The sequence below is a fragment of the Aulonocara stuartgranti genome (genome assembly GCF_965226115.1).
Source record: "Aulonocara stuartgranti genome assembly, chromosome: 7".
Classification (NCBI taxonomy): domain Eukaryota; kingdom Metazoa; phylum Chordata; class Actinopteri; order Cichliformes; family Cichlidae; genus Aulonocara; species Aulonocara stuartgranti.
Genome location: NC_138945.1, coordinates 41,149,926 through 41,174,244, shown reverse-complemented (window position 1 = coordinate 41,174,244; position 24,319 = coordinate 41,149,926). Strand labels below are relative to the sequence as shown.

At 45.0% G+C, this 24,319-nt stretch overlaps 1 protein-coding gene and 1 long non-coding RNA gene across 3 annotated transcripts; both read right to left on the bottom strand.

Annotated features, from left to right (window-relative positions):
- Positions 1 to 4,728: 4,728 nt before the first annotated feature.
- On the bottom strand, positions 4,729 to 18,587 carry LOC309711900 (transcription factor 7-like 1-A). Of its 2 annotated transcripts, none has more exons than XM_082542443.1 (12): positions 16,321 to 18,587; positions 16,161 to 16,230; positions 14,884 to 15,023; positions 9,342 to 9,419; positions 8,561 to 8,678; positions 8,395 to 8,476; positions 7,695 to 7,769; positions 6,835 to 6,978; positions 6,568 to 6,733; positions 5,750 to 5,857; positions 5,627 to 5,675; positions 4,729 to 5,546 (listed from the first exon to the last, which is right to left on the bottom strand). In XM_082542443.1, exons 1-12 carry the CDS (start codon positions 16,495 to 16,497, stop codon positions 5,014 to 5,016), a joined length of 1,740 nt encoding a protein of 579 aa, XP_082398569.1. In that variant the 5' UTR covers positions 16,498 to 18,587; the 3' UTR covers positions 4,729 to 5,013. The 2 variants fall into 2 exon arrangements, with proteins under 2 accessions (XP_082398569.1, XP_082398568.1); XM_082542442.1 differs by having other exon boundaries at positions 8,395 to 8,479; positions 16,321 to 18,586.
- A 117-nt stretch (positions 18,588 to 18,704) lies between these two features.
- LOC309711913 lies at positions 18,705 to 20,363 on the bottom strand. The gene is made up of 3 exons (XR_014278131.1): positions 20,306 to 20,363; positions 20,019 to 20,106; positions 18,705 to 19,309 (listed from the first exon to the last, which is right to left on the bottom strand). It is a non-coding gene; the product is annotated as an uncharacterized lncRNA (long non-coding RNA).
- Between the last annotated feature and the right edge of the window lie 3,956 nt (positions 20,364 to 24,319).

The window sequence follows — 24,319 nt, the reverse complement described above, 5'->3', positions numbered from 1 at the left end:
TTTCACAATGAGTCAACACTCACCTGCAGACCATAAATCCAGCAGTTTGACAGCAGTGACGTGGCCCAGCACACTGCTAGGAATCAGCAACAACTGCAGGTCAAAGGTCAAGATGTGTCCTTCGGCCTGTGAGCAGCTCAGCTCACACATGAAAGGCGTGAGCTGAGTGCCTTTGATGTGTGAGATGAGAATAGCAGATTAGATGTGTTTCACTGTAATCTGAGATTAGCAGAAATGAAAATCTCAGTACAATTTATCATCTCTCCCCAGAGATTTATGATATTCCATCCATCCATCCATCCATTCGCTTCCGCTTATCCTTTTCAGGGTCGCGGGGGGCGCTGGAGCCTATCCCAGCTGTCATAGGGCGAGAGGCGGGGTACACCCTGGACAGGTCGCCAGTCTGTCGCAGGGCCAACACACAGGGACTCACATTCACACCTAGTGACAATTTGGATTATCCAATTAACCTATCCCCACAAGCTGCATGTCTTTGGACGGTGGGAGGAAGCCGGAGTACCCGGAGGGAACCCACGCAAACACGGGGAGAACATGCAAACTCCACACAGAAAGACCCCGGCCTGATGTTGGAATTGAACTCAGGACCTTCTTGCTGTGCGGCAACAGTGCTAACCACCGTGCCACCGTGCCGTGATATTATAAACTTTAAATTAAACTTTAATATAAACTTTAATCCAAATTTTAAGGTTTTTTTTTTTAATCACTGACTGATAAACAATGGTTTAATTTTTAACAGTTTTATCATCTAAGACAAAAAATTAAAAAACAGCAATTTTTCTGTATTCTTACACTGAACTGACAGTTTATTCTTTTTGGAAATGTGCATAAACTGCCATAAATCACTGGGACACAGTCAGGTTTTTTAAGTGATTTTTACTTTTATTTACTTAAAAAAATTTTTTTATGAAATCTTTAATCTTAGAAAGTATCTGGGGTTATTTCTTGATACAATACTCAACAAAAGACTCAAAAACAACACAAACTTCCACAAATCTACTACAAACTGGAACTGGGAACAACATGCTTTTTTGCACTTTTTGCATCTTGCACGTGTCTTCGTCCTGTTTTGTCTACAATATCCTGAACATAACTTTGTATTGTCTCTGTCCAGTCTTTGTGTATTGTTCATAGATATAGTTCGTAATAGTACCTTTTTAGCTCCTAATTTTACCTCAAAATAAAATTATTTTTATTTGTAATTTCTGGTTTTATATCTCTTCGAGATATACTTCTTATATAATTATAATGAACGAGGGGGCTTGGGGTGAAACGGCATTTTGGTATGCTGTATATTGTGTATATTGTTGTACTGACAATAAAGACCTTAAATCTTGAATCTACATGCCATATCAGTGGGAGAAATGTTTCATCATTATCCAGGTGACTTCTTCAGTCTCAGCTAACTGCAGATTTCCAACCTTATAAACAGGACATCTGCATAATGACTGAAACTAGCACACTAACAATATGAGGTCAATTTATGATCATTCATATGCAAATTGTCATGACCATTGTTACAAAATCAATTCTTTTTTATTCCTCGAGGCATCCAGAGACAGCACCGGACTCAGTAGTCATTTTCACAAAACCTTTATTCATCTTCATTCATCTTCATTTAAGCATCTTCTAGAAGGGGAGACGTGCAAGGCTGGTGTCCCTCTGCAGATCTTCCACTCCTTTGTTTGTTACAGTCAGCTTTATAGAAGCGACCCCATGGTGTGTTGCAAACTCTGTGTTTGTGTGCGTATGCATGAGCACGTGAGTGCCTGTGTGTGCACGTATCCGTATGTCTATGTAAGTGCACGTAAGTGAATGTGTGCGCGTACCTGTGTGTATGTGTGAGTGTAACAGTTTAAGCACTGTGTGTGTGTGTCTCTGTGTACATGACATCCTGCCGGTCATAAAAGTAATCTCACCCAAGCTACACCAAATTCCTCTACACAACATAGAAAACAGAGTTAACATATTTCAAACACTGAGACCCCCACTCTGCATCCACTGGGCCAGTGGCCTCTTGTTGTCTTACATTTACAGATCATGTGGAGAGTCTCCTGCAAACCTACTTCTAAGTTATAACAATTATGAGTTTTTATTAAAGGTACAAGCATCAGCATCAGCAACCCCCAACTGTAGCTTCCTGTCTCCTTTTATGACAGCAGACCTCCAGTGTTAATAAATTTATTTCCCTCTAAACAATTACACACACTCTCAGGCCTAAAGCTAAGCCAAACTGAAACACAGACAAATCCTTCCCTATTCCTCTGATCTAAGCAAATTTAAAACATTATATTGTAATAATGATTTGTTTTGTACTCACACCATTGATCATTGGTCATGAGTACATTCACAGAGAGTTGGCTGCAATCACAGCATTGTAAGAAAAATGAACCCTTAGGCCCCCTTCTCGGTTCAGAGATGGTCTTTTCTTTGAAAGAAAAAGTGAAAGTCAGTTTCAGTCTAGCAGAATCAGGTTTACTGCTATCAGGACGTCTTTGATCTCTCACCAGGACGTCTGCACATCTTTGTTCTCCTCCAGAGGTCAGGTGATGGAAGAGCTTCATTAACTTACATTAAGGCCTCAAGACCTTACCCCCTCAACTCTCCATGATTGTGCTTCGGGTGGAGGCCTCTTGCTGTTTAAATCAACCTCTTCCTCCCCGTTGTTGTCAAGTGTAGCTAATATGGGGTTTCCTGTCCATGATCACAGGGTTTTTACCTGACAGCATGAAGCAGCATGAAGCAGCATGATGCGGCTGATGTACCTTCAGCTGTGTGAATTGTGTTCAGTGTTCAGGCCCAGATTAGAGTCAAGGTCTTTCCTTCGAGCTCCTCTGCCGGGTCTTTGTCGGAACAGGGTGACACAGGAAACTCTTACCTGCTCAGAGAGCACTGGGCACCTTCCAGAGCACAACTGCACCTAAAACGGCAGAAACTCAAACCTCTGAAATATTTGGTGAGTGATGTTCATGTAATGGTCCAGCAGCGGCTCTGAGTTTGGAGGAAATGTAATGAACAAGTTTATCATGGTTGGTTTCAGTCCAGCAGGTTCAGGTATTCATGACTGGACTCCTGGTTGAGCTTTTGAATCTGGAAGTGCTGTGCAACACTGCAAACATTGGTATTGATCCAATACCAAGCAAACTAAGAGCAGTATTTCTGGTTCTAATACTTTTAACCAGCTGATGTAGGGGAGAGCAGTGTGTCATTATTTATGAGCTTTTTTTTCTTTTACATTTGCCAAATTCTGAACACATTTTAATTAACACTAAACAACGACAGCATTGTGATTTTTACTACTTATGATGATTAGTTAACAGTTTTCTTACATATTGATGCTGTGTGTTTTGTAGAGCTGGGGTGTAAATGTGCCCGTTTTTAAAGGCCAGCGTCTGTTGTTTAAATGTGCTAAAGACTGTAAACGACTGACGTTTATTCTTTCATAAAAAGATTAAAACATTAATTTAACACAGCTCAGTGGGATACAGTGTGGTTGGGTTAATTGGTGATTCTAAATGCATGTAGGTGTGAATGTAAGTGATTGGTTCACGCCCCACCCCCATGACCATGACCTGCAGAAGACAATGTAGGTATGGGTGGGCGGTGGGATACATACTGGACTTTGAGAAACAAAGCATGGATCCGATACTGGCACCAGTGTTGGTATCGATATGCTGCCCACCTCTAACCAAACACGGATTTTCAGGAATCTTACCTTCAGGAAGGGTCCATGTTTTTCCTTACAACCTCACGGAGAGGAGCCACACTTCTAAAGAACATTCAGGACCTTTTTTACCTTCCTGTGAACGCAGTTACAGATATGTTAATGTTTTAATGACTTTAATCTCAGAACACAGCAGAGCTCTTTAAATTTGAGTTTCTGTACAGATTATAATTTTACAAGGAAAACTTGGATCATCTCTACACATTATCCAAGGTTTTAACTTTTGATGACTTTAATCTACCTTTTTTGTCACCTGCCACACTTTAACAGCCACTGTTAAAATGTGGCACAGATTATTGGGGCCCCCTCACCGTTACTTCCTGAGAGAGTCGCCCTTTTTTGTGATAAATTTCTGTATTTAAATGTTGGATTTTCCAAGTATATTTTCTTTTGCTGAGTGTTTCTCAAAACCTTTTTCCTAAATCTTTCCAAGACATTAACGTCAGTGGAATCAAGGCTATGACCACATGTACACGAGTTTATTATTTTTCCCAAATTAGTTTTGGAAAATGTTTTTGTCCTCATAAAACCAAAACAAAAAAATAACCTCAAGGTTTGTGGAGCTGGACAGAGCAGTAGGTGGTGACATAACCATATCCAACAAATAATTCAGCTTGATCCAAAAACACGGCACAGAGGCCAAGTTTTCTTTTTCCTTCGTCTACACATAAAACACTGAAACTCTGGAAGCAACAAAGAAAAAGCCTGCGTGTAGTAAAGTACCGTGTATGTGTGCACCTTTATTTTTCTTGTTTAGTCTCAGAGATGAAGCTCGTTTTCTTTATAATTCATGACGTCAATGTCGGACATTATCTAGGCTTGATTCTTTCAAAATATTCCTGACTCTGATTCCATAGGGACTCGGATAATCTGCTGCAAACAGTAAACGAGATAAAAACAATGGGGCGTGATGTTTCGATGATGATCTTTGACCCCAGAGTCAGAGCCTGTCGGACGCTGCACACAGAGAGCTCTGAAACTTCAGGTGAGAGCTGAGTGAAGGTTTATTGACAAAGAGGAGGAAACAGGAAATCTGTTTACACTCAAAACTACCAGGTAAAAAAAGCATGTTAAACAAACTAAGCCCCGCCCCCTCACTGTTACTTCCTGAAAAAGTGTAAAAATAGTTCCTTGGAGTCCGAGGTGCAGTCAAATATTGACCAATTACACGTCCTTTTATTCTCGTACAAACATGACACGGATAGAAAAGAGCATAAAAAACAGTGGCGGTAAAAACGAGGTCAGAATTTATATTTTTCTCACGCCGTTCGTCACGGCTGATTGGTTCTTCGGAGCTGCTGAGTTAAGGCACCGTGAGAGCTCGAAGAGGTAGGAGGCGGGGCCAGGAAAGGCTGAGAGCGTAGAGGAGGGGGCCGTTGTGGAGGGGACGAGGCGGTGTTGGAGGAGGGCGTGGAGGGGCCCGTGGTGATGGTGGCGCGGTTCAGGGACAGTGGTGGCCGCTGGGGCTTGGTGGTAAGGGAGAGCGGCTGCAGCTGCTCGGGGTACGGTGACGTGTGCCCACTGAAGGACGACGAGTGTGTGTGCTCCGTGTGCGTCGGCGCCGGGGCAGCGGGCGAGGCCAGCGACGTGGTGGGAGTCGCGGGAGAGTCCAAGGAGGAGGCGGGGCTCGCCTGTGACAGGTGGGTGTGTGTCAGGTGAGAGACGGTGTGCGGCTGCGTCAGGTGATGGCGCGCGTGTGCAGTCTGTGTGTGCGGTGGAGGCGGCGGTGGGTCCTCGGCTCCCACGGAGACACGAGGCCTCTTCAGCTGCGGGGGGAAGTTGTCTGACGGTGCCGCCGCGGCAACTGAGGAGCAGACGCACAAAAGTGACATCATTGTGACATTTTCTACATCGTCACAAAGAAAACAGCAAACATTGCCTCACCTTCGAGCTTCATCTCCATCCTCGCCCTCTTCCTCTTCTTCTTCTTCCCCTGCAGGAAACGAGCCGTGAGCACGTCAGCTGACACGAACATGTGACACATGATCACGCGACTTTCATACTCACATAGTTGTCTCTGGCCGACCAGCCGGGGTAAAGCTTGGAGTGCAGGAGCCTCTCTTGGCGTGCCAGCTCGTAGTATTTGGCCTGCTCGTCCTTCGTCAGTGAGTGCCACTGAGGACGGAAAAAACACAGCACACACGTGAAAAATGACGAATCCACGAACACGGAAAACAAACAAACAAACAACCCACCAATCAGATTCAATCTAAACTTATTTATATATACTTATATTTATTTACAGCCCTGCAGGACTCGGCCACAGTGAGGAGGAAGAACCCTCTTTTAACAGGAAGTAGGATCAAGAAGGGACAATCTACCTCATCACATGACTTTACCATTATTTTAGCTGTGATGAAATGATTTCATCATAACTTTGAATGTTTGATGATTCAGAGAATCTTACAACTTTCCTTTATGTAATTTTGATAAAGTTTAAATCTCAAACATGAAACTGATTTGATCCTTTCTGAACTTCAGTTTCTTCAATTCATCCCGACGGCTTTATGACGCTACACCTGACATCACTTTCTCCATAATGTCACTAAGAGTGACCTCTGACCTCCAACTTTCTGTCCAAATGACAACTTAATTATTAAAATTTATTTTATTCATAATTGTCTTGATTTATGAATCAAGAATAAAAACTTGATTTATTCTGAAAACATCACAGCTGTCAATCATTTTACATTTTAAATGTGAAATAAATGTAAATATGAAAACATGAATATTTGAACATGAATATGTGAATAAAATGTGTCTGGAACGTTAAAATGCGTAAAGACATTAGACTAAAAATTAAGCTCCGCCCCCTGGTGCAGTACCCTCTGTCCGAGGATCTGGTTGATGGACGAGCTCTCCTTCACTTTGCACATGGCGACCACTTTGGGCCGCTCCTCCCTCATGTACAGCATAAAGGCGTTCAGCGGCTTCTTGATGTGCAGCTTTTTGTCCTCGTCGCCCTCGCGCTTTGTTTCAGGCGTCGCCTTCCTGTGGGGACACAGGCGTGAGACGGGTGAGTGTAACCTTGGTGACAAAATGGGTGGGAGGAGCAGCTGCTGGAATTAAACTGTGAGGCCATTTATTTTTACCTTGGCTGAACGCTGCTGGCCCCGCCTTCGTCGCAGCTATCACTTTCAGGCTCCTGCTTGACTCTGGTGCGGACGATGGCGGGGTGGGGGACGGACAACTGAGGGGTGGGCACCAAGCGAGGAGAGAAGCTGCTCGACACCAGACTGAACAGAACAGGGAAAGGTTAAATACTACTGGATCATTAACAAAGCAACAATTCAAGGAGTGCTGCTACGTCCCATATCTGAGCATGTACTAATAAAAGCGTCACACAGACAGAATGGTTTATGAATGGTATACAGTTGGTATATTGTTGAATTCCAACAGTGAAATAAAGCACGCAGAATAGAAAATGAGACGACAACAAAGAAAATGCTATTTTCCATTAACTTTCATGCTGAACTGAGGAAATATGAACCACATATTTTGAATACCACAAAAAACAAGAAACTGCATTAAATATGGACATGTTTATTTTAACACCTACTTTGCCCTGAAGAGTCCAGGATAATATATGTTAATTAAATCAGCTTGAGCTATAACACTTTCAACAATGTGAGAAAACTGGCCTGGCTCACCTGTTTTTAAAATATGAATCTGGATTTTTTTTCTTTAGGTTTTGTTTTATTTTGTTTATTTGTCATTTTAACAAAATAAACCCACAATAATCCAAACTGACTCGAAATGTAAAGCTTTTACTTTGCTAACACAACATCGTGATCCCTCAAGGTGTCCTGAAGCCTGAGGAGTAATACGAGGAACTCTGACATGAGGCGATAAGGTGCGAGGATCACGCTTCACTTCAGCCGCAGTGAGCAGGTGGAGCTGATTCAAAATACACATGAGCATCAAAACGGCGTGTTTAGTCTCGGTCACTTACCTCGACATGGAGGCGTTCATGGCGAGTGCTGCCGGCGAGAAGCCCCCGGCCATGGGGTACATATGCTGGCCCTGCCTGCAGACAGAAACACGAGCAGATGTGAGGACTTCTTGTTAGCTGACAGCCGTGTAACGTGTGCAGAAACCTCTCGCCAGCCCCACGACTGGATCTGCCGATGAGGACGGCCGAGGAGGTGGGCGTGTCCCCTCAGTGTTTAAGGCCGGGGCTTTTCCTGGAAGCATTGCTCTGATTCTCCAGCTTTTACCAGTTTTAGGTAAACACGAGCCTGTGTTATTCAGCAGCTGATTGTACAGGTACGGCAGGTTTCACATGAATCGTCGTGATGCCGTGTTTTTATGACTTCCTGGTCGGTGGGAGCCTTCAGGTTGAACTGGATCAACAAACAGAAAGTTCAGCTCCTCGCACTCGCTCTGTCGCTTCCTCATTCATAACTGTGCCAGAAGAGCTCAGCTCTGATTGGCTGAAAGGGTCACTGCAGAGCATCAGTGATCCATGTCAGCAGTGGTACTTCAGTACATTTCCTCTGTGCTTCCATGTGACTGAGTTTTTTTCTCTGCCCTCAGAAACAGCATCATTGTTTCCTCTGAGGGCTGTGATGTAATTGTGAGATTACCATGGAAACCCTGAACCGTGTGTGTGTGTGTATGTGTGTGTTTGTGTGTGTGTGTGTGGTACTCACAGCCATCCCAGAGGGTGTGGGATCTGAGGCATGGCTCCGGGGGAGACCGGGTAGCAGGAGGCGTGAGGAGACCGGGACACCCCTGCTGCAGAGACAACTCAGCTTCATGCTTCAGCTTCACCATCATGCCCACAGGATTAAAGATGGAGGCAGGGATGCCGCTTACCTGCTTCAGGAGAGAAGCCAGGTGAGGTCCTCGGTGGGGAGAAGGCCTCGGGGCTATAGGACAGCAGTGGGTGGAGGTGGGACACGTGGGGATGCTGCACTATCGGCACACTGCTGGACTGCAAATGGACAGAGACAGCAGCTAAGAGGCAAAGATGAATATGAGATTATAATCTCAGGGTTCTGGATTATTGTATCAGAGGAAGGACAGATTATTTTCTTATAAACAGCTCTTCGTGTTACTGATGCTTCTGGGCGACTCCCCGACCCAGGCCTTGGTCTGACTCTACCTGTGACATTACTGTAATACTGCTATGTGAGGGTGACTCAGTAATAGGGAAGCAGTTAGCGGGATTAGCGCAGAGCTGGAAGAACAGAATGATCGGATTAAAGCTTTCTGACGGCTCTTCTGTATGCAGATCCACCAGGATATCATTAAAACTGCAACATCAGAAGAATGAAACTCAAAGAAGTGAAGAAGAGATGGATGAAATGGCTGTGTTTGTCCACCAGAGGGCGCACTACAACTACAAAGGCCGAGCAGCTGATCGGGGCAGTAAATAAATAAGTGCACTCTCCATAAGAGGCTGTGCACATCGCCCTGATTTACAGCGTGGTGATGGTGAGGATGAGAAGGAGCACAGTCCGGCTTGTTTTAACCTCACATGTTGAATCAGTGACTATCTCCATGACAACATGATAAACTGGAGAAACATCATCCTCCACCTGCCTGAGAACCAATCAGGACGGAGCTGATGTTAGTTTCATCTCTAAGCTCTTACCAGGTGTGAGGGAGTCGCTGTGTCTCTGACGGATGCTCTTCCTGGGACGTCGAGCAGCGGCCACTGAAAGGGCAGGTACTGTGGAGACACACACACACACACACACACACACACACACACACACGTTGGTCATGATTTCTCTGCAATATTTACCAGTAATCCCAGCACTGACACAAATCTGGATGAAGGGATTAAAGCCCGAAGGAAATCATCTTCCTCAGCCTAATAAAGTCTTTGCTGAAGGCCACGTCTGAGTTTCCTCCCAGCAGGTCGGACTAATCCACAGAACGCCCACAGGAGCAGCCTCCGGCCTCAAACTCACCGTGAAATGTAAACTCATCACCGAGGTCGCCCATCTTATGAAAACGAAGCAAACTTATTGGTGGAGGAACTGAAAGGTCAGACTTTTGCAGACTTTAGCTAAGCTGGCTGAGCACCGCGTGTTCCAGCAGCTCTGTCATAACTGACCAAACTCCATCAATGCTGGAACGAAAGCTGCTCAGACACGTTTCACCTAAGCCTCGTCTGAGCAACGCCACACAGGGAGAACCCGACACTCCCACTTCTGTTTTCATCCAAGTGAAGCTTCAACACGTGTGTCCAAGAACACGTTCACAGATCAGGTTCATGTCTGCAGGAGAACAGCTCACAGGAAGTCATATTACACCATCTGGACACCTCGTTTCCTCACATCAGGATGAACAAACTCACTGCTGCAGCGGCACCAAAGTGTGTGTGTGTCCGGGCTCTGAACACACACGGTGCATCTTTACTTTAACAGCTGCACTGAAACACTCTGACCCACCTGGATGTTCAGGTGAATGCTGATAATGTGCAGTGATGGAGGTGATGGTGTGACCTGTCCAGGTGTGTTGATCTGAAGCTCTGTGTGTCAGTGTTGCAGGAAACACTGACACCAAGATGAGACAACGCACTTTGTGACGCATGTTTACATTCCTGCACACCAGAAACACCAACACAGGGCCACACCCACTGATGAATGGACCCTGGCTTACACAGGAGGAAGAAGAGGGACAGATTAGATCTAAACCAAAGTTGTTCTGACCCCACCCCTTCCACAAACTCACACCCCCATCCCCCTCACTTTATCAAATGTAAACAGACCCCAGGTGCTCAGTCCTCCAATCAGCTGTGATCCCTGACCCTTAACCACAGGACCACTGTGACTGATGTGCCTTCTGGACTGCAGTGACATCACCACCAAGCACCTGAGCAGGTGAGCAGTACGTGCTCAAAGTCCACAAAACACCATGAACCACCAATAAGAACACAGCTCTTATCTGCTCCCACGCTCTGTAACAAGCATGTAAACACACACACACACACACACACTGCAGTGAGATGACTTCCTTTGCATCGTCTCACTTTCCGCCTCGCTTGTTTACACAGAGCGGTGCAACACCTAGTGGTAGGCAGTGTCATAACATAACAGGAAGTTACTGAGTAGGACTTTCTGTTGCAGACTAGCCAGAGCAGTAGAGTCTGAACATCTCCATGACTTGCTGCGATCTCCGGGTAGAAGAATGACGGCAGCTTCCTTCCAGAGTCCAACCTCAGGGTTACCGAGGCACTCCAAAATAAACAAAGCAGACCCCTCCCCCTCTCAGGGAAGTAGTGCTGCGTAACCCTGAGTGAAAAAGAGGCGTGCTGATGGTGGCAGGATGCCCTGGGTGGATTCAGAAGCGTTGGCTCACGGCGCACAGCAGACATGTTTGGCCTGACTTACGTCCACAGCTCAGCTGCGTCAGTTGCTTAGTCATCCAGCTGCTTTTAGGGTCCTGAAGATGCTCCACCTCAACCTGCAATTCCAGCCTGAATGGAGCTCCTTTCTGTAGGTCTCTGGGGGTCCACCTACACCGTGCTGTGGGATGGAGGAGGCAGTGATTGTGGTCGAGGTGGTTTTCGCTGTCCAGCTGTTGGAGGTTATTCTGGAGCGATGATTGGCTGAAGCAGAACCATGGTGCTGTGGTCTTTTCTTATGGATGTAATGGCCTTCGTTTCCTGGAGGGCGAGGTTGGGAGGAGCAGTCCACCCTGACTGCTGATCTGAGTCTGGGAGGTGAAGACACCTATCAAGCTGCTGCCTTGTCTTCCTGTTCTGGTCCTGATGGTCCGGGTTCTGCCTCGGGATCAGATGAAGGAGACGCCTTCAGTTTGATGATGTCAGAGCGTGTGTCATGAACCATCAGTCTGACCCAGATCTGCAGCGAGCAGCAAGAACTTCCTGTTTCCTCCACGTTTGGGAATAAACTGTTTCTGTTCTGTGTACAGGAACACAGTGAAGAAAGCAGAACTGTGTGTGTGTGACTGTGTGTTAGTGTGCGTTAGTGTGTGTGTCCCTCTGTGTGTGAGGGTGTTTAAACAGGTTGTCCTCCTGGTATTTTAAGACTCTGCAGACAATATGAAGGAAAACAAAGGAGCTGTGGGACTGTCTGGCCTGCTGAGAGGGACCAACTTTAACTAAACACACACACACACACACACACACACACACACACGGCCGGCTTTATCAACAACCTTTTAAAGCCCAGCCCCCTCGGTCCTCCTGCTTCCATTCACTACAGCTCAGGTGTGACTGACTGCAAGCCATCTCAGCCAATCAGTCAGATGCTGATTACAGCACTGCAAACAGACGAGAAGCTCTGTGTGTAAAATAAGAATCACCAACACTTCACCAGCGTGTCCCCACAGGTCTGAGATTCAACTCAAAACAGAGACACTGAAAACAGCACATCAGACTGGTTAAACTGGTTCAAGTTGGGATTAAATCCAAAGCTCACACAAAAATATAGATATAATAAAAATATAATCATCGTGTTGTTTTCTGTTCTGCAGAGGCTTCTATGCAGACATTCAGACACCACCCCACAGAGCAGGTGGAGAACCAGCTGTAACCTCAGGCTAAAAGATTAAAGTCGGAAAGCTGCAGTTCCTCTGACGGCCAGCAGGCGAGGCCCACACTGAAATGTCCAACTTTGGGAGAAATGATTGGTCACTTGGATGAGTGACTGAAAATTCATGTGTAGATGAACACATTCACTTTTTTGGGACTGGCTGACTGAACATCATCAAGACAGTACAGCAGACATGAACATGCTTCCAAACCTGCTCTCCTGTCACGTGTTTATAAATCCATCCATCCTCTTCTGCTTATCCGGGACCAGTTGCGTGGGCAGCAGCACAACAGCACAAGCAGAGAAAGCCCAGACCTCCCTCTCCCCAGCCACCTCCTCCAGCTTGTCCGGGAGAACACCAAGGCGTTCCCAGGCCAGCTGAGAGATATAATCTCTCCAGCGTGTCCTGTGTCTGCCAGGTGGTGTTTATAAATCACCAGTTTAAACACCAATGATGATGTCACAGTGCCCCATCAATCTTTTGTATACAGTCTATGCACTAACCTGCAAAGGGCCTGAGTGTGTGGGCAGCTTTAAATGGAGATATTCGCATGTATCAACATGCACGTGTTACCAAAAAACAGGACTGACACGCTCAAATTACCCCCCCCCACACACACACACACTGCATACATAGACACTGCAAATACACTAGCTTCAAGGATCTGAAAGAAGGTGTGTGTGTGTGTGTGTGTGTGTGTGTGTGTGTGTGTGTGCACATGCGCATGTTTGCAGTGCCCGATTAATGACAGCCTCTGACCCGCCCTCAGACTGCCAGGCACACCTCCTCCTCCTGCTCCTCCAAAACACTGAGGCTACGTCCACACTAATGCGTTTTTGTTTGAAAACGCATCGTTTTCTCTCCGTTTCGGCCTCCTGTCCACACTGAGACGGCGTTTTCCTCAAGGAAAAATGCAGCGTTTTGAAAACGCTCTCGAAAACGCATACATTTCAAAACGGAGCTGTCCAGTCGCAGTGTGGACACTGGAAAATGCAGACTTTCTAAAACGATGACGCATTTTAGTCATGTGACCAACTAAACAAAGATAGCGGAGGGCATTATACAGCAGTTGCTTTGATTGCTCTCAATTTTGACAGCCCTAAAAAAAGATTAATATCAGTTTGTACATGCTCCAGGTAGCTTTTCTTCAAATTCTTTAATTCTCACTCACTTTTGCGAATGCGCAGGACTGGAACATAAGCGTTTTGGGCCGTTTCAATGTGGACACACAACTCTGTGAAAACGACTGAAAACGCAAGTGTAGACGCGGAGCGTTTTCAGACGAAAACGCTGTTTTCAAATCTATCTGTGCTAGTGTGGACGTAGCCTGAGAGGGGTGCAGGAGGTCTGAACTGTGAGCAGAGCAGAGATACCTGTGCTCTTTCACACCTGAGCAGCATCACCAGACTGCAGGTGTGGCTCGTACCCGACACCTGGACCCGGCTCTGGTCTTTCAGCAGCTGCATAAAGGCTTCCTTTGCTGTCTTGTGTAATCTCAACAATGAACATAACCCACTTTTGGTTATCACACATGTAAAATAATTTGAAGAGAAATTACAAAAATGAAATTTTTCTGAACCTGAAATCCACTGCGGAGTCAGTTTTATCCTGATGCTCTTTTCTCAGTGTTTCTGTCAAAAGACGTTTCAGTAGCCGGAGGCCGAACTGCGACTTAGCTAACCAGCTCTCGGGTAATGATAACAATAACAAACCCACCTGAGAGCTTTCAGACTTTAAACACACAGGAGAAGGAAAGAAACCCCAGACCTGGGTTCCTGGGAATACTCGGCTGTAAAACTGACATGAAATGTGGCCTCAGGGGGAAAATGATTTATTTGTGACAACCTCAGGGAGTGGCACCAATCATCCTCCACCTCTGGTGCCAGGATAACAACTGGACAACTCTGCCCTCCCAACACAGTGGTCCCTAAAACAGCATCCATCTTTCCTCCAGTCTGTCATATCGACTCTTTTTAAACCGCATCACAAACTTCCAGATCAGGCTGAACAACCGTAAAACCACCTTCTCGTCATCATCCACTTTGCTCTGTAACCACGGTTTGCTTTAAGCCCCGCCTCTACCCAAGAGCAGCATTCAGATCAGAGCCCCTCACCGTCACACTGCATTAACCTCTAATCCCAGCTCGCCAACCCCAAGCTACAGCAGCTAATCTGCAGCTCGTCACTGAGCTCGACCTGCCCAACCACACACGCGCGCGCACACACACGCTCGTGCACGCAGCCTTCAGGTGAGTCAGCGTGATTTTCGTCTCTGCTGCGGCCTTCTGTCGTGTTAAAGTGTGTCACGTGAATGGCTTCATGTGCATGAGCGTGACTGAGCTGTACCAACTGTAAGTACACATCTAAAAATAAATCACCTAAAAAAGTAAATAAATAAATAAACAAATAAATAAAAATGCTCAAATTGATAAAATATTTGAAAAACAGAAAATCTATTTAAAAAATTCAATAATAAAATTTAAAATTCTATAGATAACATTTTATGTTTTTCAGATAGCATTGACAAAAATCAAAAAAAAAAAAAAATGTAATTAAAATCTGAATGAAAATGAAAAATGAAAGCCAAATGAAAAAACACTTTCAGCATCTCTGTGTCTGCGTCTTACCGTTCGGGCACCTGCCGTCAGGGCTCCATTGGCGAGGTACGGGCTGCAGAGGTTCCCGAGGTCAGGGAACATGAAGAACGGGTACCCGACGTAGGGCGAGGGCTGGAGGACGCCTCCATCACGCTGCTGCTTCCTCAGAGCTGAGAAATAGATAAAAAGGATCAACAGTGCACGCTGACCTGAGACCAGTTCAAGTTCAGGCTCACATTCAGTTCAGCTTTTACAGCCCAAGACCTGAATCAGATTATTAATCAGCTGCATCTCCAGTGAAACCCTCATTCTGATTAAGATCAGGAATTTACGACGCCAAACACCCTCTGACTTCACCGCACTGCTGGAAGCAGGAAGCTTACACGTGTAAGCACAAAAATGTCGGCTAAAATAAATCAATACCAAAAACAAAATTTAAATCAAGCTAATGAAAAATTTCTTTTAAGTAATTTATCATTACTAAAATATCTAATTAAAATAAATAAAGTGTTCTAAAAGAGCCAATGAGAGAGATATAAAATACTGAATATTTGTAGCAAAAATTTAAACCCCCCCAAAATGATTAATATTTAAAAAAATAAACAAACATTATATGACAGAAATATGCATGAGAAATAATATTAATATTTAAATATAAACAATAATTTTAATTAATATTAATATTTATTATTTTGTATATATTACATTAAATTTAATATAAAATGTTACATTCCAAATGTACTTAAATGTCTAAAAGACATGAAACACACTCAATATAATTAAAATAAGATTCCAACAAAGTCAGGAGCAAATACATGAAGACAAGTCAAGTTGTCCAAGAAATTACATTAACCCAATAAAATTTTCTAAAACAATTAAAACAGTCAAAATATTTGCAATGAACTAAAATATATAGCAAATAAACATAATAAGTGTTTGTAAATATAACTGCTAATAGCTCTCTGAGACACCCAGAAATATTTATATAAATAATGTAAACATAAATGTGGCATTATCCTTTAAATGCAGAAAAAATGTGCTTAAAATATTAATAAGAAAGGTCAGACATGTTTACAAATACAGAAACATGGGTGTAAAATAGGGCTAGAAATAAAACAAATCTAAATGACAATAGAGGATTATGTCAATAAAGTACCCAGAAACACCTGGACTCTTACAGGTGTGTCTCTTGGAGGTTTCACCTGGTCTCAGGTACACAGAGCTCCGTGTCCAGGTGTTCTGCTGCTGGAGACCATCTCCCTCCCAGCGGGCTCATAAACTTCATAAAGCAGCACTGTGGCTCTTACCTTCCTCGCTCAGCTGGCTCTGCCTGCCCCTGCTCACCACACCTGGACGGGGCTCGGGGCGCCGGTCTGCCTGCACAGAGGAGCACACGGGGAGGGTAAACACAGCGCCGATAGCCCGCTGGGGTCCCGGCTGCCCCGCTGTGGCCCCGCTTTGACTCACCTCTGAGTCCGAGCTGCTGTTGGTCTCTGACTCGTTGACCAGGGAGGACTTGACGTCGTCCAGATCTCGCTCGGCGGACACGTTGCGCTTCTCCTCCTGCTCACCTTCGTCTTTGAAGGCGATGAGCTCGTCGCTGGCTCCCAGGTCGTCGCCGTCCTCCCGGCTCAGCTGCGGCATGGCTGGACGCTAACGACGGCTAACACTAGAAGCGACTTAAGGGCTAACTCGCAGTTAGTACACAAAAGTCCCGGAACACCGAAGCCCTCTCCCAGGAAAGTAGTTAGCTAAGGTCAACTGTGCGGGACCCCCTCAAAGTCAGCGTTAACGCCAACTTAACGGCTTTTTCTATCCGTTTAAACCGTTAAATAAACAGAAAACTCCCCCAACAGCTAGCTTACATGCTAGCTAGCTCCGTGCGGCGTTCACGGACACTTCAGCTTCAGGCGTCGAATTCCTGAGGAGCGCGGTCCTCCTTCAGCCGAGCTCCTCCAAGAAAAACCTCCTTACAAAAGCAAAGTCTCAGCCACAGATGCTTCAATGATTTTAAAACACCCCGTCCCACCAAACATGAAACTAGAATTTTAAATCCTTCACGGACGGACCGTCGACATCTTAATAAGCAAGCCCGAAAAGTTCATGTCCCCCTGTGTGCAGTTACTGCTCCAGCGGAGAAAGTGGAAGGCCTGCCCACGGTGATCCCTGCATCGTTAGTCCGCTCTGAAACGTGCATAATTCCGCACACCGCTGCGGTTTTACTCTGCTCGTTTCCGCATATCGCGCAGTTTGCTGATTCAAGACGATCACTGGAGGCGTGGGAACGGAGACGGGCTGCACTCAAGTGGAGTGGAAGGAAAAGACTGCGGGGGTGGAGGCTGGAGGAGCAGGGGACCTGCACTGGCCCCGGATCAGTTGACCGGAGCCGGGTGCACGGGGCCGCGGGCTGAGCTGATCCTGGATCAGGCACAACAGGTTGATCCTATCTGCGCGCAGAGGAGGAGGAGTTCACACGGAGAAAAGGAGACTTTCAGAGTTTAAAGGAGCAGTTCGACACTTTGTGCCCTCACGGACTGAAACGGGACACACTTCCACCGCAGATGCCGAGCACAGACCCCGGGCCTCAAATTCCGCACTCTGCAGCTCCTCCAGTGGCCAGCAGGGGCGCCAGCGGCGGGTCAGCCCCCATACACTCCCGTGTTAACGTGTCCGACATTTACAGCAGAAATAAACGCGTTTACAGCAAACATACATATATACACACACACTTGTTTTCATATCATAACCCCAATACTAAGACCACATTTTGAGTCTCAAAAATATATTTTTCTTGTTTGTCTGCCAATATTCACTAACTACTACCTAAGTAGTAGCAAAACTGTAAAAAATGGGATGTAAACTGGAAATAGAGAAAGTTCACCTTCAAAGTAAAAGTCAGGGTTGCAGTTAACATCTTTCATAAGGCAAAACTTTTATGTTGAAGTCTCCATATCCACTTTATGTCCCGCTCAGGTAGTAGTTTGATTTTGATTTGATTTTTATTGATTAGCATTCAAATATCTCAGTGAAGACAGAACAAAGATCTACCACAAAGCACGAAAGCATGAGACAAGGCTAATCAAAAGGTAGTGATTATTTGCGGACAAAAACTACAAACATTTAATACTACAGACACAGGCGGCTGTGGCTGCTAGCTGTCTGCTGTCTTCATCTCAGCAGGTATCTGTATAAACAATATTGGGAGCAGACTTTCCAGAGAGTCTGAAATCCGGGTTGGATGAGTGAAAGTCTGTTAATTAGAGCTGTACCTGTCCAAATGTCGCCCCCACATATATAAAAGTGTTATGAGCCCAGCGGGAGCTCTTGGATGGTCTGTTAGTACAGTAACTTCACAGCAGCCATTTTATTGGCCTCATGATGTCATTAAAAATGCTCCAAAAGGCTCCAAGAGCCACAAACATGGTCCAGAGGTCCAGTTAGCAGACAGCTAGCAGCTAGAGCCACCTGTGTCACCATCAACCTGCCAAAGGGGCCACGGCTGTAGTAATGCAAACTTTAAGCCTTAATCCAATTTAAACAGGTGAGTGTAGGAATAATAAATTGGTGAATGGCGCAAGTTGTATAAATGCTTTAAAATTAGGAGTCTATTGGGACGGACTCACTGCTGTCTCTGCTGGACGGAAGAGGAGCTGCAGCTCACAGGTCTCTGTTTCAGTGGGATCGTGTGGATCTGGCTCTGGATTGGAGGAAACGAGGTAAAAACAGCTGGCACACCGATACCGTCTGTCCGGCAGAGGAGGAGCCAGACATTTGAAACACCCGGGGCTTAGCCCTAAAGGGTAGTATGCATGTGGGATTTTTTTTTTTTTTTTTGAGGGGGGGGGGGGGGGGTGTAGAAATGACTGAAAGATTAATAGGCTCTGTTTTGAGTTTTGTTCAAAAAAGTGACTTCATATAGGGAAATATATATATCACACATGCAGGACACCTTAAACTAGTTTTTTAATTGAGCAGCAAGACAGAACGAAGTCGGGGCTGTATCAAGACACAGGGACTAAACCCCAATTCAACCAGACCCAGAACTGATCCAGAATTAAAACAGGACTACAACAGTTCAAAAGCAGGATTACTGAGGACTTAACCAAGACATAACCACAATCAGAACTAGATGATAGTAGCACTAAAAATCATCATAGACCTGCACTACACTTATTTATTTAATTCTACCAAAGTACAATATTTAGATTGAGAAAAGTTTATATAATTATTTAGCCTTGTTGTGCAAACAAGCCTGCAGAACTTAATAAATGTAGAATTTGAAAAATAGCAAACCTAAAAAGAAACACTAGGTACGAGATACATGAGTACCTATGATACGGTGATACTTTTAGTAAGCAACCATTTGACTAACATGTGTGTCTCACCTGCTCTTGTTCATCTCTGTTCTGTCCTCATTCTCCATCTCAATCTCTGCTCCTCTCTCTCCCTCTTTGTGCTGACAATCATCAAATATACAGTTGAAACCAGATATTTACAAACTCTTCAGATCAAAACACAAACACTTTTTTAATTGTAACATCAAATCAGACTAAATGTTTATTTTTTTAGATTGATAAATATAAAAACATATTTGTTAACTTTAAGAGTAAAGAGAGAAACTGTCTGTGTTTTTTAATTGCAAATGGCACCAAATTGTATTCAAATTGAGCCACACTTATGGAGCTCCACAGTTCTGTTCCTGGTGTTTTGGTTGACATCTCTTGATGTTCCCATGTCAAAGAAACAGGCTCTGTGTTTTGCCTTATATGCATCCACAGCTGTGCCACCAATTTACTCACATGGACTCTACTAACCTATCAGAAGCTTCTTCAGCTCAGAATGGAATCGTCTGGAGTTTTCTTATTAATTAACAAACTTAGTGTATATGTACTCCTAAATTTAATGAAAGTGATAAAAAATAGACAGCTCTGTCTCTCTTTATTCTGACATTTAACTAATTCAAAATATATTTCAATATTTATCTAAAACAAAAGTTTACTCTAAATTGATGTTGTACAGTAAAAATGTTTTATGTTTTCTCCCTAAAGTGTATGTAAATATCTGGTTACAAATGTGAATATCCTGCTGTGTACTGAAATCCCTCTTGTTTTGCATAGAAATATACTGAACAACATACAAAGCATAATATATAAAATAACATTTACCTGAGTTTTTTCTTTGAAAGAAGCCTCTAATGTCCATTCTTATATTTCAGTACATAACTGAAACCGAATTAGTCGGGGAGGGTAAGAACTGAAAATATGAAATAAACACACGTAAGCTAAGACTCTCTAAAAAATAGCATTTGTTCGGCTTTTCATTTCGCCATTTGTTGATTCACTTGAAGAGCAAGTAAAATAATATTGGTCAAGTGATCAGTTTGATATCAATCTTTCGTGATGCACCGTCATATTTACATTATTTGTACGGTACGAATGATTTGCTTTGGTACCTGCTCAAACTTAAGCTCTCCTTAGTATGGCTGGCTCCGTCTCTCCAACAGCGCACTCCTGAGCTTGGATCATACCAATATCAGGGGGGGATTCACGCACAGTCGTAAATTCCCACAGTGTGCACTATGTGCTTCGAATATTGTGTGTACTTTTTCTTTTATACAGTTGTCAGCCAGGCATCTAACTATGAAAAAATTACACTCCAAAATACCCCGGGCTTCTGACAAAACAACCCGGGCTTAAGCCCCGTAAGCCACCCCCACGCTCCGCCCCTGCTGTCCGGTATCAGTTTCTGCTGCACATGAGCACAGTGATGGGTTGTGGTTCTAGAAGGCAGAACCGTTTTGGCCCGAGCGCTGCGCGTGTGTTTGTGAAACGTTGGGATGCGTTTAGGGCCGGTTTGGAGCTTCGGGTTTGATGGGAAAAAGAAAATAAGCTATCATCAGCAGAGCCGGGCTGAGGAGCTGATTATTGTTTCCAGCCTGTCTGTCTGTGCTGATGAAGCAGAGCAGGAGGCATGTACTATCCCCTCCCAAAAAACTGAACACACTCATTACTGCCCACTCACAGTTCTGCTGTGCTCCCTGTGGAGAGCAGCATGGTGGCCCCACTGCCCCCACCCCTTCCCCTCCCCCTGTCTTTTTGTTTGTTTTTTCCTCATTTTCTAGGCTCTCTTTGTCCCCCCTCCTCGCACCATGCAGATTACGGTCATGCATGTTGAGATTACAGCAGCTCTCTGCAGAGGAAGTCTGAGGACCAAGCAGAGACACACTGAGTATGTGAGTGATACAGAGGCCTCACAGAGACTACCTTCACGTTAATGACAGGCTGCCTCTGTTAAATCAGCTCTCATTAAAGACAAAGAGCCTGTTTCCATCATAAACACATCCCTGAGTCTGGACACACACACACACACACACACACACACACACACACACACACACACACTGAGGAGACTTAACAACGCATGCTGGGATTCTTCTCTTCTTTAAATAGTTTAAACTCCCAAACAGGACTCTGAACCACACATATCCCTCCGTCTGCATCCTTCTGACTACAGGCGAATCGCTCAAAATTCCCGACTTTGACTGGACACGTTAATACTGTGTGATGTTAACCACGAGCAGAGTGTTGAATACTGAGTTCAGTGTGTGTTCAGGAGTCCCAGTGAGGCTGCAGTGATCCAAACACTCAGCTTATCACAGAGATGCTCAGCATGTAAAATTACCTGTAGTAGTGAAACCATACATTTAATGTTGGCTTGTATACATTCAGTTTATATGAAGCATGCATGCATAAATTAATAATCTATGACTTTGCATTTCACTCAGAATTTTTGCTTCTTGTTTGAAGGTGCAGAATAATGCAAAGAAGAATTATTTTGAACTGTGAATCATGCAAAGCTGAGCAGCTCCTGTTGTTTTTGATTTCATCTTTTTCTTAATCACTGGATTATTATAATAATAATTTTATCACTTAGAACACACACAAGCAGACACTCACTCACACACACACACACACACACACACACACACACACAGACAGACAGACACTCACAGTCACACAGACACACACACGCACACGCAGGCAGCCACTCACACACACACACACACACACACACACACACACACACACACACACACACACACACACACACACACACACACAGCTGGTCCTGAGCCTGTTGACAGAATCACACCGATTCATCGAATGTTCAATAAATAATCGATAAATATTTAAGAGTCCTTGTGTGTGTGTGTGTGTGTGTGTGTGTGTTAAAGCTGTGCTTGTGAGGATATGCTAACACAGTAGTGAACATGTGTTCATCATCTAACATAACTCAGATTAAGCCTCTCGTCCTCACTGAGTGAGCCTGCTTGTGCCAGAGGAAGTGGCTGCTTTCTCAGAGCGCAGCTCGTTATTGAGCGTCTCTCGGCCACACTTCACCCTCCTTCACACACAGCACACACTCCACTTCCTTGGAAACAAAAGAGGGATTTCCTCCTCACCGAGACGCTCTGGAAGCTCAGCACACACCCACGTCCGTGTAGAGTTAGACATATGTGTCTGGTCCCGGTCCTCGGGGTCACCGGGTTCACGACGCGGGCTGCAGTGGGAGGCAGCCTCTGTGGTTACGACTGAGCGGCGGTATGCGGGCCTGGAGAGCCCTGGGGAGCCTCGCTGTGATCCTCCTGCTGATGCACAGCTGCTCGAGTTTCAGCTGCTACAGCCAAACAGGCCCAGGAATCAGACCTGAACCCTTACAGGGCTTCAGGTCCGTAACCCCGCTTCCTGCTGATGAAAGCAGACACCCCGGTGTATCCTCCCCCCTTCAGATGTGCTCATGCTCTCTGACTTCTTCCTCAGAGAAAGAAGACTCTGAAAGTGTTGGAGCTTAGTGAGGACATGCAGTGAAGGAAGTGTCTGCTGCTATTTCAAACTAAAGCTCTCGATCAGATCCACAGATGATGGATCCTAACAGGCTGAAAACATCTGCTGAGGTTTCTCACTCAAACTCATTGTTTTACCAGCTGCAGCTTTCAGCAGAGAGCCCAAAAACTCCAGATTACAGATTACTCTGACAAACAGAGCTGAAGTTTAACTCAACCACAAGACAAACCAGCAGCTTCAGAGAGCAGCCCACAGCTGGAAGGCACAGCTGTTAGGAGAGGGAGAGGCTCTGCGCACATGCAGCTCATGGTTTCCGTTTGTGAGTGGCGGCCAATCAAAAGAAAGTTGAGTTTAAGAGGGTGGAGTCTAAACAGCTTGTTTTAAACCAGAGCTACACCAAGAGCCAGAATGAGAGATTTGAGGTGTGCATGATTCACAGGTGCTCTGTGAGAGAGTCTGGAGCTGTGCACTTTAATCTGACAGTCACTTTAAATAAAAGAATAAAACTTTCCAGACATTTGAGGTCAAATGTGGAAGCAGCACATTTTGACTTTTACTGAAAGCCAGAAAAAGAACAGCGTGGAGTGTCATGATACAAACCCACAAATAAAGCTAAAGGTTTCTCACACAGAGATGAGCTCATCCTGATGGTGCTCTGAGGACAAATGTTAAATTTGGGAAGTCTGAGTGTGCATGTGGGTGAAAATACAGAAGTGAAACTGAAAAAGGTCAAAGCCATTGAATTTGGTATTGCAAATATGTTTTCCTAAACCTCAAGCAGCCACAGCGTTCATCACTGACAGCAGAATGCATGTTTGCTCTCAGGCTCCTCAGGGCAGCTTTGCATGATCACAGCTCAAAATAATTCTTTTTTATGTGATCCTGGGCCTCAGTGCAGCCTGTCTTACACTAGCTGTTTTAGCTCCTCCCCCTATCTTTTGACTGGCTCCCCCTCACAAACAGAGGGTTGGACTGCAGGTGGGGCTTCATGGCCGTGAGCATGTCACAATAAGTGATGCAGCATTGATCCAGGAGAAGAAAACGAGAGAGAAAGTTTCTATGGAAGTTTTCTGCAGAAGGTTTCCAGCAGGGCAGAACCTCTGTAACCTCTGAGCTCCTCACATACTGCCGAGATGGTGGCCAAGACAGACACAACCGCAGAGCTCTATCTTCAGCTGTGATGTCACTTCTGGTGTTTGTGAGGCCGCTGGCATAAAGCAGGTGTAGCAGGTGAGGGGAAACCTCACTTTATATAGGGATATCCTGTCTGTGTGACATCATACTGAGCCAAGAGTTGAAAAAAACACCTGAACCCTGAGTGTCTGCCTCGCAGGGAGCAGATTAAAAACAGCTAGGGAACATCAACACGTGGAGATTTAGCTTCATCCTATTTATTACACAGCTCTTTAAATTCACAGCTGTGGGCTTTGACATTTTTCCAAAGTTTAAGTCTAAACATCTACTCCTCCTCCCTCGGACTCAGGGGGTAAGTGGGCTCCCGTTCCCTCTGTCAGCCGTCTGCAGATTAAACTGCAGCAGATTGAGGACGTCTGGCAGAGCTCAGGTGAGTTTATCAGCTCATCTGTGAGTGTTTGTGCTGCTCTGAGCTCGTCACAGCCCAG

Coding starts and splice junctions, on each gene's coding strand:
- LOC309711900 (XM_082542442.1), bottom strand. CDS start 16,497: ATGCCGCAGCTGAGCCGGGAGGACGGCGACGACCTGGGAGCCAGCGAC. Junction 16,231..16,320: donor ACAGCAGCTCGGACTCAGAG/GTGAGTCAAAGC, acceptor TCCTCTGTGCAG/GCAGACCGGCGCCCCGAGCC. Junction 5,547..5,626: donor GATGGAGATGAAGCTCGAAG/GTGAGGCAATGT, acceptor TCTGCTCCTCAG/TTGCCGCGGCGGCACCGTCA.